The sequence below is a fragment of the Cottoperca gobio genome, chromosome 11 (assembly GCF_900634415.1).
Source record: "Cottoperca gobio chromosome 11, fCotGob3.1, whole genome shotgun sequence".
Taxonomy (NCBI): Eukaryota; Metazoa; Chordata; class Actinopteri; order Perciformes; family Bovichtidae; genus Cottoperca; species Cottoperca gobio.
In genome coordinates, this window is record NC_041365.1 from 13,824,151 (window position 1) to 13,844,593 (window position 20,443).

At 39.6% G+C, this 20,443-nt stretch overlaps 1 protein-coding gene and 1 long non-coding RNA gene across 2 annotated transcripts; one reads left to right on the forward strand and one right to left on the reverse strand.

Moving 5' to 3' along the window:
- Window positions 1-604: 604 nt before the first annotated feature.
- Window positions 605-20,296, reverse strand: LOC115015593 (voltage-dependent calcium channel gamma-4 subunit-like). The gene is given in 7 exon segments (XM_029443052.1): window positions 605-5,329; window positions 5,331-5,959; window positions 6,473-6,613; window positions 8,775-8,858; window positions 11,306-11,557; window positions 14,780-15,054; window positions 20,233-20,296. Coding segments are annotated over 6 exon segments (1,353 nt in total). The 5' UTR covers window positions 14,811-15,054; window positions 20,233-20,296; the 3' UTR covers window positions 605-5,113.
- LOC115015594 (uncharacterized) lies at window positions 5,847-7,902 on the forward strand. The gene is made up of 2 exons (XR_003833008.1): window positions 5,847-5,985; window positions 6,529-7,902. It is a non-coding gene; the product is annotated as an uncharacterized LOC115015594 (long non-coding RNA).
- Window positions 20,297-20,443: the final 147 nt, after the last annotated feature.

The window sequence follows — 20,443 nt, forward strand, 5'->3', positions numbered from 1 at the left end:
CTCCCTGTGTTTCTTTTCTCCAGAGACGACATCTCAGCAGAGACCGCACACGTCTTAATTACCGTCTTACGTCACGGTCTGTACGGTTTCGTCTGGTCAGATTTGTCTTAGTATTATAACCTTTTTCAGAGTATTTATATCTATCAATCTGTAACAACAAGAGTATTGGTTGTTTGTTCAAATGCTTAAAAGAACACCTATGTTCACATTTTGTTTCTGTGTGAATAATGTCAATAAGACTGCAAACACACCTGCCATGTCATGTAGCATTGCATCATTTAACACAGCAGTAGTGCTCAACGTAATGATCCAGGTAGTGAAGCTGATCAATGTGGAGCTTTTACAGAGAGCTGACGGCATATCCTGACGCATTTATGTTCCTCTACTAGACATGTCCTAACGGATTCAAATCTCAAGACATCACATCCGCCACTTCTCACTCGTCAGTGTGCACGTAGACTTTACTTTTGGTATTACATCTTGTAATCTTGGAGTCGAGAACATATAAAGGGGAGATCAGATCAACTACAATAATGATCTTGTTGTCCACATACAAACTGATATGAAGAGTGAAGCAGGTGGACCCAAAAGACAGCAGGCAACATGAACTTGAAGGTTTATTCAAGGTTCGGCCAAACTGACCATAACAAAACAATACACAACCAAGGATCTAACAAAGACCGAACTGACAGGACTTAAATACAAACTAATCTGACGAGAGGATGAGGTGCAGGTTGAGAGAAGCTCGAATGAGGGGAATGAGGGGAATGAGGGGAATCAGACAGAGAGTTGATTGGCTGGGGAAACTCTGGGACAAGGGAAGGACTAACGAGGCTGATTGAGAGCAGGTGAGTGGCCGGGCAAAGGAGGAAAAACACAGCAAACGGAAAACAAAGGCTGCAGTAGAATAGTCTTTCTTTGTTAAGGAAGGTCCTACTGACTAGAATGACCTGGAGCTAAGTAAGTGGCATCCATGATAAGAGCTATTTGAATTCCCTAAGTGCTAATGAAAGGTGCTTCAATGCTTCCTTTATTATCTCCTTTAGCATAGGGTACACTGGACCTTCCTTTACCAAAGAAAAACAGACAAACATATCGCTGTCCCACAATAAAGAGATGCACCATTCAGCCGTCAGTAACATTTGCCACAGCTGTTTAATTGTACACTGTGGATACATTGAAAACATTCTTCTTGGGAGGTGTGAATCTCTCATTTTCTGCCTAAACTTAACCCTACTATACTATATGTGGCAGATCAGAAATCATCCTTGTAATTAAATAAATCAAAACTGTATTTATTGTTATTTGCACTCAATAATTCACGACACAACCCAATTTTCATATAGAACTTTAATGAATATATCTATATTTTTATATATATGTATATATACCTTATATTTTTTGTCTTTTCCAGCGAGGATCAGTATATTGTATTGCTTCCCCTTTTTCCTTGTCTTTTACATGTATCAGTCTGCTGAGTGGAAATATACCAGTTTTCCATTTGAAGAGTTTCAGGTCTGACTCCTGTCAGTAGCCAAAGTGTTGGGAAAAGAAGCTGGTGACTCACGCTGGCTTAAAAATGGCTTTTTTTTCACATCAGGATATGAACTGAAAACGAAGGAACAGAATGTCCGTTCTCACAAACACTTTACAAAAGGTCAAATACAAATTTAGGATGCGTTTAGTGATTTTCTTTTTACAATTCACATATTTTTCAGAAACATGAGGCTGATGCATTTTGTTGTACTTAATTGTTTACCATGTAAAAACCACTGACAACAACATTACAGACCACATTTAACCCACTCTCCCAGCACTTAGGCTACTGACAATGTGTCACAAGCAGGCAGTGAAGTCTTCATAGCCCAAAGTTACAGGTGTAGGAACTCTGAAACAATATAACATTAAGAATATCTATACATACCACCACAAAAATAAATAGATTAATATAAATTCTATCGCCAACAGTTATACACTAGCCAGAACATTAAAAAACACTGAATATTAGGCTACGTTGGTAATGTTTAGAGAAAAAACAAAAAACGAAAAAACGAAAGCCTGCAAGGAAATGAAGATAAAACGATGATGGAAGAGCGACAAGTTGAAATAAAAACTAGGGAAGAGATAACTAATAGAGAAGATGACATAATGAAAAATATATTCGTAAAAAAGAAGTTAGAAAATAATTACACGGAAATAGAAAATGAAAAACACCACAAAAATAACATTCACAGTAAAATAATGTACACAGTAATTCAATTACAAAAAAACAAAGAAAGAAATTGTGATATTTAAAAAAGAAATACTAAAAGGTTGCCAATTAGAACAATCAAGTTGGCGGAAATAACACTACTAATGTGCCCTTGAGCAAGGCATGTAGCCCCCAATTGTTCCAGGGAAGTTGCTCAATAACCAGCGACGGACTGGCTTTACTGGGCGGGTGCCAGTGTGAATGTGAGGAAATGTGAGGTGAAGCAGGATGTTGCTGAAAAAGAGCATGCACGCTCAGTCAACTCTCCCTGAACAAATAATGTGATGAAATAATGAAAATAAAGATGATTAAAGATGAATTTACACATTATCACCCTCTCACTTTTGTGCACATGCGTTCCACATGACACCACTGACTTTAGTGTACATAAGCAAGATAAAGAAAATTTAACAGGAATATAAAAAAATTACAAAAAGAAAATATTTTCAAAATGTATAAATACCCTGCAATAACCATTACTATCATAGAAACACCAGCAACATGATATTAATACTCAAGGAGTTACAATCTCATTTAACAGAGAGATGATAATCAATCACTCAGAATGAAAAGACAACCCAAGGATTACCATTTACAGACATTATGTGCTTTTGTTGAAGTAAATGGATCGATAATACATAATACATTTATTTTTCTAGTTGGTGAAATAGTATATAGTTATAGTTAAAAGAGAGACGGAGGGAAGGGGAACTGAAGCTAGCGGATGTGCTCTTTTCTCTTTCCCTCCTCCTACAACTTGTCGTCAACCAAGGTTGGGTTGAATTCATTTTGCAAACGCAACTGATCCAAAAGTGCATTCAGAGTTCAGTATGTTAGTCCAATACTCAGATTTAGGACATGTGAAGATTTTCAGTTCAAGATGTCATGCTGTACATCTATTACAGGTGTTTTTTTTCCTCTCCTTGAAATCTTGTCGCCGCAGCCTCAAAAAATTGCACTGCGCTCAAAATATGATTGTTTTGTGACAAATTCTATCAAGATAATTTGTAACTTATTCAATAATCCATAATGTGCCATACCTTTGTGTTATATTTTAAGAGTAATTCAAGTTTGATTAATGCTAATAAATGGTTGATTTTTCATATTAGAGTAAAACAATTAAAAGGTTTTAGCATTTGATCTAAGTTATAAATAAAACTCCACCCCTGAGTGTAAACTGAATTGACCCCCACCCTGTTGCCTGTGGTTGCAGCCCTTTACAGGAACACTTAACGGATACTGCCTTGTATCCTTCGGTATCGACACGTCTTCATAAACAGTCATACAAACCCTGGAATCGATTTTGGCAATTAAACATCACAAAGAATGCAACAAAAAATCCATCTTTAGAAATACGTGCATCGACCTTAAATTTGTATTCAGCAACATTTTAGCTTTTTGATGATAAAAAAATATCATAATTCATGAGCATCGATTGTAAAGCGCAGGCCATCAATATCCCTGATTAAATAATTACTTGGCCAACTACTGACAATTCTGGGTTTGAAGCATAACTATAGGCCTGCTTAAAAATGAGGATTGGTGCAATTTACGAGTGATTGGCTTCCTAACAAATGTTGTTTTCAAGACGAAAAAAGAGTGATATCGTACAATATAATTATTCACTGTTTGCCGGATATTTCTGTTGAAGCTGTGCTCTAATTAGTATCTGTATCGAAAACCTCTTAATGTTGCATTTCACTCGAGACAAGAGCTTGCATTAAGTTGTTAATGCAATTCCTATTGTCAAGGGAACATGAAAGAAGTGAAACAAGAAGAGCAGTCTACTTCTATTTGTCAAGAATTGGTTTACATGTGTGAAATATTTGCTAAAGACTCAAGGCATTTAATGTCAGACGAAGGTACTCAGATGGACATTTGTTGCAATGTTTGACCAAACTGTGACAACTGGCAGTGGTGCAATGGAGGCGTACAGGGTGAAGTCTATGGCTGTGCCTTTCTCTCGGAGCGTGGAGAATGCCCATCTGTCCATATGTAATTAATTTGACACACAATGAAAAGTAAATAGGCTCACAGTGTGTTTGCTTCTTCTGATGTGTGTGAGGGTCAGGAGGTTAGATATGGCTTAGGTCACTCTCGTTGGACCAGAGGGTAAGTAGCTACTGTTAAACTTGAATTGGCAGTTAACTCATCACTGAGAAGCTTTTTACTTGGCTGAATATACCCGTCTGTGACTTAAACCATCTGGCCACTTTCTTATTATATTATTTATGATGTTTAAAAGTGTTTTATAATACCAAAAGCATTGATTAGGTGGTTTGCGGGTTCAAACTGGACGTCGAGAAATTCAATGATTCAGTTCAGTTTCAACTGAAATGACTTGCAACTTACAAATCACAAAATCAAAGCTTTCTTGTTTCTTCTTGTTAAAGTTGTAGTTTGAATCCCCACATCACACAATGTAGAAGGGGACAGTAAATAACGACTGAGCTCCCCTGTCTCCTCAGCAAGGCACTTAACCCCCAACTGGTGCACCAGGAGACTGGCTTTAGTGGGAAGCTCCAAGTTGTGCGTGTGTGATTTTGTACAACAGTGAAAATTCCCTTGTGCTGAAGCCTCCACTGCACCATTAATGTGTAATTAACTGACAAACAAGGTTTTGAAGCTAAAGTCATGACCATTTTAAGGCAGTTGACATGAATTTGCACACAATCTCAGGTGTTCTATGACTGTTTATGATATTGGTAAGTAAATATGGCAGTTAGATACCCCAGGCTCAAGGACAGAAACATTACCGTTGAAGTGTCACCCACACATTTTCAGCCCTATACTCTTCCTCTCTTTAATCTCAGATATCTCTAATGTCTCAACAACTCTCTCGCTTCTCTTTGAGGATTTCTTTTAAACTGGCGTAGTTTTCCTGTTAAGTGTATCTGAGTTGCTATCCCTGTCCCTCTTGGCCGTCAGTCGGTCCAGGGTTCCCATGTTGCCCCTGTCCCTTTCCATGGTGGCTGTAGATATTGGAGCCGGCTGGGCCGGTGGAGCAGCTGATGTGGAGGTATTCAGCGGAGCTGCATTCTGGGCTACAGCCGCTGCTGCCGCCAAGTTGGACTTGGAAGTGAGATGGGAGTGTGCCGCTGCTTATCACCGCTCCTCCTCCTCCTCCTCCTCCAGAGCCGCTGGAATCTTTTGGGAAGTAGTTGTGGAGCTGGTACAACGTGGCGCGGTCCACTGTGCCATAGAGAGGTGGGGCGCCGCCTCCTAGGCTGCCCAGCTTGGAGTCCCGTGACAGGGTGTACATGGAGATGTCGCCGCCTCCTCCACTTCCTCCACTGCTGGTGTGGTGTGGGTTGGGCAGAGTGGCCACAGAGAAGGGTGGAGCAGAGGGTGGCAGGCTGAAGGTCTTGGATGTGCCAATGGGCGAGGTCTCCTGTGAACGTGGCGGGTCGGTGGAGCGAGAGCTGGAGCGAGAGCGCCGCCTGAAACGGTAGCTGGGCAGTCGCAGCACGGCGTGCGTGGTGCTCTTGAAGAGGTCGGTGCGAGAGCGGCAGCGCAGCTCCTTGTTCTTCTCGATGTAGATGTTGACAGCGAGGACACCAACCATCTCGGCCAGGATGAAGGACAGGCCGCCAAAGTAGAAGGACCATCCGTAGGAGTAGTGCCACTTCTTGTCCTCATCTTTCTTGGGGGAAATATCGCTCAGAGCTGCTGAGATGTAAACGATCACTCCGATGATGTTGCTGAGGCCTGAGGAAATATACAAGACTTTTAGTGTAAGTGACTCCTCAGAGACACCTGCAGCTTTATATAATTGTTTTCCAGGCAGGGATACTGGAACTGTTTTCTTTCAATTATACAGAGTAGAGGCAGGCACAATAAAAATCAATCTGCATATCATCCATAAGACATATTATTATTATTATTATTATTATTATTATTATTATTATTATTATTATTATTATTATTATTATTATTATTATTATGGCAGTATTAGACTGATAGATCTGAAGCATCAAAATGTGAAATAGCACAATTTAATTAAGACGAATTGGAAAAACAAAGACATGCAATAAAGGGGGTCCAACTAGACCTAAAATACTACAGCAGATATCACATTATAAGTACCCCTTTTAGTCAAACTCTTACACACATTTGCTCTTAACGGAAAGATGACCAACAAGAAACTTTAGCTCAAAGCTATGAGTGAAAGAACAGAGGTCACCAAAACCTGCAAAACCATGACACAACGACCAGTCTTACCTGCAGCTACAAAGAGAATCCCTCCACCGAGAATGATGTTTCTTTTGCTCTTGTAGAAGCTGCTGGAAGCAACACATACTCCACCCAGCAGGAGCAGTACGGCACTCAGGATTGGGAAGATGCTGGAGGCTCGCACCACACCTACAGATGAGGACACCGAGAGAAACATGTTGTGTACTGAAATGTTACTTTTTCCTGGATTTGAAAAATATGGCTAATTCTGTGCTTTTGTAATGTAGTACAATTAGTGAGAATTCTTTTTGAGGTTCCAAACCATTTGAAGGTGCAAAATTAACCTCCTTGGAGATAAAGTGTTACCAATACGTGCTACAGTAGCTGGTTCTGGAACATGGCTATACATGTCCTACATAATATTTACAACATAATGTCTTTTGTGGTTCTGGAGGACAACACATTTTGAACGGAAAGCCTGCATTACAAAGTTGGGCGAAGAGTTTTAAAGTTGTGGGGGTTCAAAAATGGGATATTAAGTTTAATTATTAGAACCAGTATATTCTGAGATTGACCCATATTAAGGACTAAAGGTCCGGATATTCTGGCTTCTTTAAAATCAGCCTCATGTAAGTTCGCAAACTTTATAGAATTGCAATACTAAATGGCTGGAATACTCTTTAACATACTCTTTACACATTTTACAGTATATTTTAGCATGACCATCACGAGGACCATTCCGTATTGCTGCAAAAGGTTCCCATACATCACCTAAACTAAATGTGTAAATGTGTCTGCAGACACCTCAAACCTTTAAGCGGTAGTGATAACGTATGAGACATTATAGAAGATTAAAATACTGAATAGCTCCATCTCTAGCAGGGACATGTGGAAAAAGCAGAGCCTTCAAGTTTTCAAGGTGACTTTTCAAGCTGCGTTATCTTTTGTTTGCCTTAGAAGAGAAAAGATAATGCTGTGATAAGCACATAGTCATAGAAGCTTCTGTCAGACATGTGGTTGCAAATTATTCTCTGAATTTGTTCTTTAGAGGAAAAGGGGAATGTGTGGGTGGTGTTTCAGCACAATTGATTGATTATCTAGATAAGAAGCATTTCTGAGCTGTAGGGGGTTTGTGGTGCTTTTCTGAATGTTGGTGATCAGTGAAAAATGCTAACTGTGTGCCACTTCAACAGAATATTACCTCCTCCTTTCAGGTTGAACTTTTCGTCAACGATATATTGATCAAAAGAAACATTGCACCTCTGTAACTATTTTGATGGTTGATTAAGGATTTAACAAACAAAAATGACAAACTGGATACAAGAATAAGAATGTGCTTCTTTTGTCAAATATATTTATACATTGAATATCTTTAAGTTTTGGGTTTTGTTTGGGCAGAAAAAGCCATTTAGGCTCTGAAATTTGAAGAAAATAAATATTTTTTGACAAACAATCAATCTAATAAAAACTAAAACAAGTGGCGGATTATCTTTAATGAAAATCATTGTTAGTTGCATGTCTAAATAAAATAAATATATTTCAGTGGACTTTAGTGGGAAGTCAGGTCATGGAACAATCTTTCGTTTTTGGGGCAGATACAAGTTTAAGAGATTTCTTAACATTGCAACATGAAGCGTTTCTGAACATTTTCCCATCACTTAACTTATATTGAAATATCTATAGCATGTATCCCAGGGTAGTCCATTTCTCTGAATTTGAAACATTTTGTAATATTAAAATAAATCAGAAAGCTTTAGCAGCCTTTGGAGACGTAACATATATATTTAATTCAGCCAATGTTACAAAGCAAAGAAGACACGGATATCTCGAGGTAGCATCGCAGCCTCCTTCACAGAAATAGATGTCTTTATATACTGTATGGATGGTGAAACATATACTTTGTAAACCAAAAGGTGCAGCACTGTACGAACATAATTTGCTATCACAATGAAGGCAGGATGTGAAACCAGAATCCTGAGCTGAAAATAATCCATTAGTGAAGGCTGTTCTTTCAATCTATCTGTGAAAAAAGCTTTCTGTACACCCCCAGACTCCCAACCCCATGCACCTGGGCATGTAAATACACACACACACACACACACACACACACACACACACACACACACACACACACACACACACACACACACACACACACCTCCAGGAACGCTTTGCTTGAATCTGACATCCGTGCATTGATGTCCACCCACCATCCCCTTCTGTCCTTTCTGTATCCTTGTGTGATGGAGATTATGTATATGTGTTGTGTAGAGCAGGCTAAATGTGTGTGTGTGTGTGTGTGTGTGTGTGTGTGTGTGTGTGTGTGTGTGTGTGTGTGTGTGTCACTCACGCAGCAGATACTCTGCAGAATCTTGGTCGTAGTCTGCGTCGTCTGGGAAATGATTGATCTGGGAACACACACCTTGCTTCAGGCCTGGAAAAAGACAGAGAGGAAGAGAAGGAGAGGGTGAGGAAGAAGGAAGAAAATAATAGAGCTCACAAGGAAGAGTGGAAGATAAGTAAAATGCCAGAATGGTAAAATAAAAAGGAGACAAGAGTAAAATAAGGAAGAGATGGGGAATAAAGTCTGACATGGGAACGACCAACAATTATAGAAAATATAAATAAAGAGGAATAGAAAGAGAGAAATAAGGGATACGAAGAGAGAGAAGTAAACAAGCTCACAGATGTAAAGACAAGACAGACAGACTAAATGATGACGAGAAAGCTAAACAATGATACAAAAAGTGGAAGATGAAGAGATCAAAGGCCTGAGCTCTAAGTGTCTGTAAGAAAAAACGAGTTATCTAATAGTAGAATTCATTATCATGCCTCGGCACTGTTATGATGAGCCCGTCAGATAAATAGTTGTTAAGAGTGTACAGCCATGCTAGTAGCTCTGTGAGGCTGGTGCTTAGAAATAAATGCTATAGTCAGCATGCTAACATGCTCAAAATCACAATGTTTAGCGGGTATAATATTTACCATGTTCAACATCTTAGTTTAATATAAAAGCATGCTAATTGGCAATAAATATAAAGTACAGGTCAGGCTGATGTGAATTTGGGTATTTGATCAAATGTCAACCTCATGGTGGCGCTAGAAGAAGAATCAGAGAAGCACCAAAGTCATAAGGATTCATCCCCAGGGGACCATGAATGTCTGTATAACATTTCATGTCAATCCATGTTGAGATATTTCTGTCTGGGCCAAAGAGGTTTACCGCCCAACTATTGCCATCCCTCGAGCCATGCCAATAGCATACCTACAAAAAACCTTTAAAAAATCATTTTGATTAAAATGTTGGCAGATGGCAAAGATTTGAAGCTATTTGATTTCATCTCTTTACTTGAAAATATAATCATCCTATCATGTTGCACTCCCTTCACCATGTGCCATCACCTAGACATACTGAAAGCTTTAGCCCTAGAAGAACAGCAGCATGCTTCTGTTTTGTCTTGTGATTCATAACAGAAAAAGTCTTATTGAAAGGTAATATTTGTTTACCTTGACAGCTGTTTGTCCATCTCATGGACACAAATAAACATCAAGAGGAAAAGAGAGATCCCATTTTTCTCTTGAAAGAAAATGAAAGTGAGGGGAAAAAACATTAAAAAGACACTTCATGCACACACACTTGCGCAAACAAACAAAAATCAGCCAACCTGAATCAAATTCAGATCATTTCAAGACAGACTATTACAGAATGATTAATGTAACAGCACCAGCAGCTGGTTTAAAGAGGGAAGAGAAATCCACAAATGGGCCCAGTGGACAGCAGAGTGGGATGAAATGGGAGCGTATATGTCTTACACCTTGGATGATTTCTAAAAAAGCATCCATGCAACAACAAACTTCAATGTGCTGTCACATCTGGCAAGACAGGTATATGACGACCTGGCAACGCATGTCACATCACAAACAAACTCTAAAAATAGCTGACAAAAACTAACTTGATGAACTAATTCTAAGAAATCCCAAAAATGTTCTTCCTCAGATTTGACTAAACGCAGCTGAAAAACGCAGTGAAAATGCTGATATTCTCTTTTTTTTTTATAATAATATTAATGCCTCAAAATAAATGTTGTTTACTGGTGTTAAAATGCAACTTGTCACACCTAGTAGTAACACAGAAGAACCTTTGTAATAGATATCTGCGGCCTCAAAGCCTCATGTTGTATATGTGTGAGAATGTTGTGTGTGTCCTGTCCTATGAAACTTGTCTGCCAGCTGCAGGAATACTACTTAATCAGTCACTGCATGAGTCACAACTAATATCCAAACTCTGGAGCATTGTGATGAGCTTTATGTTGAATACATAGTCTGGCTATATATACATAAATGTGTCTGTGCATCAACGTAAAATAACAAGTGCAGCAGGTGGGAAATGAGGCATAGCACAGATTTATACAAGCAGAAATCCTCTTATCTGAACAATGCCAACATGTTGCAAAAAAGTAAACACGGGATCAAATGAGCTTTTCTTACGTCTCACATTGTTACGAGCCTGGAAAGGTTCAACTGGCATCAACTCATGTGGTCTTGAGTGACAATTTGAGTCCTGCACCTTACAAACTATGAGATGTCATCCTCATAACTGATCTCATAATGAATACTGGTGTGTGTGTGTGTGTGTGTGTGTGTGTGTGTGTGTGTGTGTGTGTGTGTGTGTGTGTCTGTGTGTCTGTGTGTCTGTGTGTGCACGCGTGTGTGTGTGAGTAAGAGAACACCTATTTATGTCTGTTCTGATTACACTGATGAGCACATTGACCTCAACAAGACCTTCAAGTGACCAGCACAGGAGATCACACACACACACACACACACACACACACACACACACACACACACACACACACACACACACACACACAGCTGTACCTTCCAGGCAGCAGATCCTCCAGAGGCCGGAGTGGGTGAGTGCCCCAGGATCTTTCTTGTCCTTGTTGTTGGAGTCCTCCTGGGATGAGTTGGCGGTGCTGTTGCAGATGAAGGCACGGGCGTACAGCCAGTAGTCTGTACCGATAGCCACCGTCATCAGGGCGAAGGCCGCGAACGCCCCCATTGTGGTCAGCAGCACCTGGATGCCCCGCTCACACCACACCATCGCTGGGCGGGGAAGGAAACTAATATCTGAAGAACACAGACACCAAAATCAGATGTCTAAAGTACTTACCACTACACATGATTACATTTCGGTTCAAATTATGCCAAATAACTGTAAAATATTGAATATTTCAATTCTTGAATGAATAGGAAGTCATGGGATAAGTCCTGTGTGCACAGAAATCATGAATTTGCAAACAATAAATATTATGTGATTATGATGTTTGTAGAGTGTGTTGAAGACAATTTTTAAACATGATGATAATCAGGCCTGAGCTGAATGTAAAGGGAACTCCCTTTTATATGAACTCCACATGGATTCATGGAAGTTTATCCTGAGAAATCTGTTCCAGTCTCAGGTGTCTGCTGTAATAAGTGATGTTCTGGTCACACGTTGGATTGTTTCACCTGTACCAAGGCCTTGGTCACCTTATACTGACCATTACTGATCACAATTACTGTGTTTGCCTACAGGTTACTGAATGCTGCTGTTTCAGGCTCATGTGAAACCAAGTAGACTTTTGTTCAAGTCATTTATTTCAGAGAAGGTATTTGCATTCCACCCTGTTCACAATTCATGCATTGAACTGTCAAATAGGCTTTTTATGCATTAATAGAACTACTGTCCCCCATGGACTACTGTGGGTGAGTGGTGGGAGCCGCTGATGGGGTTGAGTCTTTCCTTTACGTATACAGCTTAAAGCAGTAAATAAATGTAGGCAGCATGCAGCAGAGGAAGAAAATGCTGACCCTTTGCATCAACAAAAATATAAAACATCAAATATTGTTAAACAAACAGTTGAGGGTGGAAGATGAACTGCTGGGAGACATAGAAAATCCTCCTTTTTAAGTCTGTCAATGAGTTTCCAAAGAAAATTGAAATAAAGATAGAAAATCCATTCGTTCTTAGATCAGTGGATTCAATTGTTCTCTCAGCAGGTAGACACAATTGAATTCTGACCTTGCTGTCAAAACCTGGATTTCGAAATGACTCACTTTAAGAGGCGTTAATATCAACAAGTTTGCAGGTATACTGATACGATCAATAGGACTTCTGGGGGGAAAAAACTGAATAAGCTTATAAGCGGAAAAGACACCAACAAGCAACTGCAGAAGAGAAAAGAGAGCAGGGAACAGAGGTTTACGTTCACATTACTAAACATAGGAGGGTAAAATAGACAAGAGAGGAGTGGATGATGAGACGAGAAGAGACGAGTGGAGAGGAGAGGAAAGAGGAGAGAAGAGACCTGAATCGAAGCTGAGAGGTGAGCAGTGAGAGGGCCGACAAGAGGGAAATTGAGATACAACACATCTGTTGTGCTTCAGGAAACATCGAAGGAGAGAATAAAGAAGGAGGGATCTGCATAGGTTCTATTCAACCCTTCAGTGCCTCAATAAGATTTAAACAATTTGAATAAAAATGGTGGATACATGCAAATCCCTGGTCTGCAATTCCTGTTCATGCTTTCCACAAATGGGAGGTTAATGTAAACCATTGATCGCACAGAGAATATCAATGCCAGTTTTTAAACTCTTTGGCTAATTCAGTGGGTCTGAGGGTTGTTTCTATGGCAACAAAAATCCAAATATAACAGAGGCCACTGGTACTTTGACCCTAACACTGACCCTTCCTGCTGTATAAGGTAAGTCTCAAAAGACTGGAAGAAGACAATACTGCATTTGAATCACACAGTAAGTCAAGAAATATGTGTTTTTACTGAAAATGTATGCTTGATTTTCTTTCAATAATTCTTTGTAATGCTCTTAATGCAATACTTGTTTTGAGCTATTGTTTATTTTGAATTCATGGTGTAGTTCTGTCTTTGTGACCAGCTGACTGGTACCTGTTATTAATTAATTTACTTATACTTGTTTTTGTTTGTTGCTTGTAACAGAGTAACAGCATGAACAAGATGGTGAGAAAAGGCATCCGCATTGAAGTGTCTCAAAACAAGAATCTGTTCATTGTAGATACAAAATTAAAAATGTGCAGCTGAGTTTGAAAATCCAGTATTTAGTATTTAAACATTTATATATACAAGTAGCATTACAAAGATATTTTTTCTGTTGTCTACTTTTGTCAAGACCACAACTTTAGATTTCAAATGTAAAAGTCAAATCAATGTCAATTATAAACTGGAACCCAATATCATACAATTGTTTCTATCCTTAGACGCTGTTTCATAATAAAGTTCAGTATAACCCTGAGCAGCACATCAACCTGGCAACACAGCAGCAACAGGCTTCCCGTATGTTCACACTGAATTGGTCCAGTCAGTTAGACACTTAAAGGCTTCTGATTAAGTACAGCTCTTTAAATACATACTTAGGACTTCTCAATCTTAAACAGTCTGGTTTCCTCAGCTCTTTAATTTAGTTGTATTTGTTTTGCTTTGAAACAAGCTGGAACCTGGATTGGGTGTGGTGAATTGTCTCCATTCTGAATAAAATATTCTTACTTATTAACAATAAATGAATGACTTATGAGTGTACCGTTTCTACTACAAGCACACTTGTAGTGAGTAACTATGCTTCAGGTTGCAGCGACAGTGTCGAGTTAAATAAAAATATGTTTTGCTCTTACAGATAAAAACAAAAACTTAGTTTCTTCCAGTGTAGACAATAAAACAGGTGACACATCACTTAGTATCCTAGTTTTGCTTGATCCTGATAGGTAAAAAGAAAAAGTATATGATCCAACCAGTCTGCTTTTTGCATTTGAAATAAATAAATCTGTTGTCCAGAGCCACACTGCATTTAAAAGCTAAATCATGGAAACTGAATGACATTTCAAGTTTCACACAGTATTGCAATTGTTGTTCAATTAAACCACCATTAATAATTAATTTTTTATAGCATGTTCCCTAAATTTTGTTAACTGCTTGTGTGTCAGCACTCCCTTCAGTCGTCTTGATATAAAAAAGCGTTACCTTAGTTACACTAATGCCAAAGCAGATTAATCAAAACCGCTTGCCCTCTGAATCTAGACCTCTGTACACATTTGCACTCCAGTGTGTGTGTCTGTTTGTGCGGTTTCCTGCACAGTTATGTTCGTCCATTTGTGGGTTTGAATGTTTCCTGAATATCTATAAACATGTTTGTATGTGTCATGTATGTGTGTATGCATACAAGAATCCACAAGTACATCTGGTAGTTTGTTGTTTGCGTATGCATGTCTGCCTCTGTGTGTGTGTGTGTGTGTGTGTGTGTGTGTGTGTGTGTGTGTGTGTGTGTGTGTGTGTGTGTTACCTGAGGGCATGTTTCTGCCTTTCGCCTCCATCGTTTCTCCCCCCTGCTGCTGATGTTCTTCTTCTTCGTCGGTGAAGAGCGCTCCGTAGCCCCGGTCTGAGCCGCCTCCATTCACCGTTTATCCTTCGCTTTCTCTCCCCTTCCCTCGCTCCTCTTCTGCTTTTACCTCTCCTCTTTATAACTTGAGCACTCCTTTTCTCCTTTCCAGCGAGCGGTGGATACTTCACTTGGCGTCCGCTCCTCTCATTGAATTGTCATGGCAGTCATCTTAGCTACTGAGAGAAGGAAGAAAGAGGCGGAGGGGGGTAAAGAGCAGATGAGAGAGAGAGTGAGTGAGAATAAAGACAGAAAGATGGGGAAAGGATGGATTTGATTACCAAACGTGACATGACGAGTCTTGAAAACCAGGGAATGCTCCTGTACAGAAGTATTTCCCATACAAACATGTTTTCTACATGACAGTGATGATATGTCTTTGAATAAACAAACAAACATCCAAAACCTGATGCCAACGGGAGAAAACGAGCCCCCTGTCAAACAAGAGAAGCTGGTCTCCCTCTACAGAGAGAGATATAAAGCAATAGAAAAGAACAGGCGATGCAAGAGAGCGTGTTCTATTCCATTGCCATGGCAACAGTGAATTCCAAAGTCTATGGTGGAGCTGGCGAGTGTGTATGTGTTTGTGTGTGTGTTGGGGGAGTAGAGGGATGGATGTAACAGTTGAGAGGATTTTGCTGAGAGGTTTGCAGAGGAGCCTGCTTGTCATGCGAATACACACATTTACGTACACACACGCGCACGCACACGCACACACGCACACACACACACACACACACACACACACACAGGCTCTGGATGTGCACGGTTGCATATAGTACATGAGGAATGAACATTCACAGGAGAGATGACAGACGTGTGAGTCATTAGCATTGTGGTCATAGTGTCTCGGCATGTTTCATCCATCCAACTTTCTTCCTGTTGGAGCGATGTCCGAATCACAAACATTTGGTGCTGTTTCATGCTTTGAAATGCACAATGCAGATTTTTCAAAGCCTAAAGATCGGGAGCAAGTAGGGAGTCAAGGCCTTGCTCGAGGGCATGTCAGCAGAGCTTTTGCTTTCCTGCTTGAATCCTACATTTCGACAAGCTTTCTCTTCTTTCTGAAGAGAAAATTCCCGTCGGCACCGACACAGGGTCAGGTTTTTCCTAGAGGTTTTTCAAACTGTTGCCGAAACTGCAGGGCACCAAAAAATCCACATGAACGGTATCAAGAGAAACACAGCGGGGATCCCATCAAAAGCACTTCTTGAGGCACTTCTGACCGGATACCTGAATATGACAGATGTTTACATTTAACGGACACTAGCAGATTTGTGAATATGATAAGAAAAGGCTACCGGGACGATTTTATAAAGCTACACATCTTCATTGAAATGAAGTTGGGGTGGACAAATGGGTTAACAAAGTCTGTGACTTTGACATGGGAGACCACTGTTGGCACAAAGTTTTCTATGAACAATCAGTGTTGGTTTCTTTCAGCCGTAACCACAATATTTTTTCTAATCTTAACCACATTGTTTTTGTGCCAAAACCCTAACCTAACCTTAACCCTTGTGTCAAATTAGAAAATGCTAATATTGATCTTTTGTAACTTTCATTTGTGACTGTTTTGCAAAAAATATTTTCCTGCTGCCGATGAAGGTGTCGGTCACTTTGGGTCACTGTCTCCTTCTCTGCAAAGTTTGTCTGTACTGGAGGTCTTCACAGCTTCAAAATGTTGGACCCAACACAAAACAGATCTGACAAACTAAATGACATGCATAAATTACCACCTGATTCAAAGGATTCATCAGAACCTGTGATAATGTGATCCAAGCTGATAGCCACACAGGTATTAGACATAGATAACAGACAGCCCATGGCAAGACAAAGGCAATTCAACAGTAAACCTCCAAGGACTTGATGAGACTGATATTAATTTGCATCTGGCAACCGTTCGGGTTTTGCTTTGGGTCTGTATTACTAGAAATCAGGAGGACACATGAAGAACTCGACTCTGTACTGTTGGTGGAAGATTACAACCGTTTTCACTTTCAATGCGGCAGTTACTGAAGCTTAGTGTAGGGTTGGTGGCAGGGAAGGGTTATGGCTCAAACAAACACAAGGCTCTCACTCAGGAGTCCGGTGTTCGTAATCGGCGTGAAACTAGAAGTCACGTCACTTATTCCTCACTTGTTATTCAAGTGACTCGTTTGTCATTCGTTTGTCACAAGACCCGTAGTTTAAAACCTAAACTTCCTGTAAAGACGGAAGTTTATTTTACACTATACATGTAACAAGCGGAAATTGACACGCTGTCCGTGACACTCCAAAGTTGATGCTAGAGGAGTACCTAGAGCTTCATAGTCGGAAGCGTAGAGCTACCAACCAAGCTGCCGTTTGTGATGAATTGGGAGTGAGAATGTGTTAAAGATTAACAGCAAGCAAGGTGTGATATCTGGATGCATTCTCTGCCAGTGCAGCTGTCTCTGACACTCCAGTAGGAAAGATTTGACTAGATTTGAATAGTTTAAACCAAACATTCTTAGGCTGCACTGGAATCTGTTTACAGTCAAAAATGGTTGTTCAAAAACATGGTCAGAAAGAACAACCAATGATGGGCTCTCCTTTCTATGTAAAAGCATAACCAGCTTATTAGTCTAAATCACAAAACAGGGTTTGCAACAGAAAACAGACTCCCATCTCAATCCTTAACCCTGCAGATGATGCTGTTGTAGAGTCACTAAAAGGAGCTGTTCTCAATAAACACAAAGTAAAGAATCAAAAGTACAGGCAGAAACCAAAGCTAATCCATCCAAAAACAACAGTACAGACTGGCTGAAACTCTTTAACACCTACACCCCCACCAGAGAATAATAAGAAATATTTGAATGTTGCATGATTTTTGGCTGGTGAAACCCTTTAAACTTTCACAATGTCCAAATAAAAGTGTGAAGTTTGCTCATGCAGCATTTCAACTCCTTTGTTTGGGACCCATAGACAGAGAGAAAGCACTGACATGTCATCTGTGATGTCACTCTCAGGTATTTAAAGAGAAGCTCTGAAGATTGAATTTTGGTTTCCTGCTTAGGGACGAGCCTGGATGGAGCAAAATGCAGGATGAGCAAACTCCACAGAGTCACAGGAAGTCAATTAAGTGAAACATGCTCCCGAACATCTAAATACATCTCTGTAAGAGAAAAATGCTTGTGATGATTGCAAGCTACTGAAAGCATGGATGTGGATGTGTTTGCCATAATTACTTGAATGCCTTGAATTTCATCTCATACCAAATAGTAAATTATGGCAACATTCAAAATGCTAACCTTGGGGTTAATACAGTGTTACACCATCAGCCATTCCTTGCATTAACACAATATTTCAAGACCAAAATAAGTGCATCTTTCTACAGACAGACAATTGACAACCTTGTCAAAGTGATGCTGAAGATGATGGCAGCCTCATATCTAAATCCTGTCAGGGATTATATTGCTTTTTTACAAAAATGAATTTGTCAAATATCAAATGAGGCAGACTCATGATCACTGATTTATGGTCTTTTGAATGCATCATGTTTACTCATTTACATTGAGCAGAATTGTTTTGAGTTGTAGACTTAATTGCAATTGCATTTTGTGTTAAAAAGTTTTAGCAGCAGTTAAAAGAATACAATAAACTATTGAGACCATATGGAGAGTTCTTTCAGTGCAGTAATACAATCTGAGTTTTATTGGATAACTCATCTAGTGGTCATTTGAAGAACTACTGCTGAAAACAGTTATCACATTCAGCATTCATCCGTTTGCTGCGTTTTGAAAGCCCTTGAGGACCCCTGGGAGGGCCTGCAATCAGAGACAACAAACAGCACATAAACAGGAACTCAGACATTGTTATTTTGTGCTCAAACCCCCTAAAATAAACCTGCTCTCAGGCTGACAGTGTAGATTATGAGGCAGGTTCCTGCAGCACAACATGGAACAAAAACATACAAGAAAGGCTGGCCAGCGGCACAACGCAGATGCACGATGCATGATGCAGAGGATGAAAGTTCAAGGACAAATCGTCCATTCTCTACTTCATGGATTCAGCAAACGTATGAATCCTGCAGTGAATACAGAGCAGCAGCAGAACAGACGTAGTGGAGGAGCAGTTAGTTTGGAGCATTGGTGAAGATTATAATAGCAACACACAATATTGGCGGCGAGCCACCATCAAATACCAACTCCAGAGGACATCACAGGCATGATGGGATGGATGGTTCTGTGTTTGGTGTGTGAAAAGGTCCCTTTTTGTTCAAATATTTGAATTACACTACTTTAAATACTCTACAATATATATATATATATATATATATATATATATATATATATATATTTTTAAAGGTTGAAATATTTACCACTTTACAGAACCACATTATGTGAAACTATTTCTCTCTCTCTTTGACTGTGCGTGTCTGTGAGAATATACTACACTGTAACTTAAATATTTAAATATTTTAAGGGATACATAATGTTCTATACAAATATTTTAGTAAAGTTTCACAGACAGATTCCTGCAGGAGTATTATGGTAACATCATAAAACAAATGGTTGTGTCTTGTGTTCCATTCAAACTGTAAAAACTGAACCATATAAACATCATATTTTATTTGGCTATATATAAACATGAGTATCAAGTAACCGGATATTAAGAAAGAAATTAGTTCAACTCGTTTTATTCATTCTTTTTTGTTATGAATCAAATATATTGGGCACAAACTCTAGCTGTAGCAAAGTGAAAGTGGATAGGTAGGAAGCAGGATCAGTTTGCTTCCCTCAATAATATTCAATACTCAGTCAGAGAAATCTAAATGCAGACTCCTGGCTGGAGCCCACATCCCGCCTGCACAGCGGATCCTACACATACTATAAAACAGACTGTTCTCTAACAAACGGCAGAACAAATGTTCTCATTTGTTATAATACATACTGATTAAACATTTCCCAAGGGAATTCACTGAATATTATTCATTCATAGGACCATATTGTGCTATGTAATGTTTTTTAATCTCCTGTTCCTGTAGCATCTTCACAGACAATAACACTGTGTTATGATATTGCATCCTTGAATTTATCACAAATGTACTATTTGTTCCTCTTACCTGGCAAATGCGTCTTCACACACAGGTCTTCAGCTTTGTTTGATAAAAGCAGTTTTTAAACACTTTTTAATGCAAAGTGGTGCGCGGTCGTTCGCTTCCCAGATAATTTCATCAAGAGTACAAAGTGTACATGTACATGAGGTGCGCTCCTCTCCTGCTCTAAGCACGCGCACGACGCTCAGATTGATGCGCTGTCATGTCGTTAAAGCATGAAGAATAGCAGCAGGGTATGTGCGATCCGTTTGATGAATATTTTGATCAGTTATGAGCTTACCTTAGCGAGAGCAACTTTTGCAGCCGGTGCTGATGCAGGTGGCGGCGAGGAGCGTGATTGTTAGAGAGAGAGAGAGAGAGAGAGAGAGAGAGAGAGAGAGAGAGAGAGAGAGAGAGCGAGAGAGAGACTGGGAGGTGAGGGCTGGATGTGTTTTTGTGTGTGTGTGGGTGTTAGGTCTTCATTATTAAATGGTAAGTTGATTGTTAGTTAA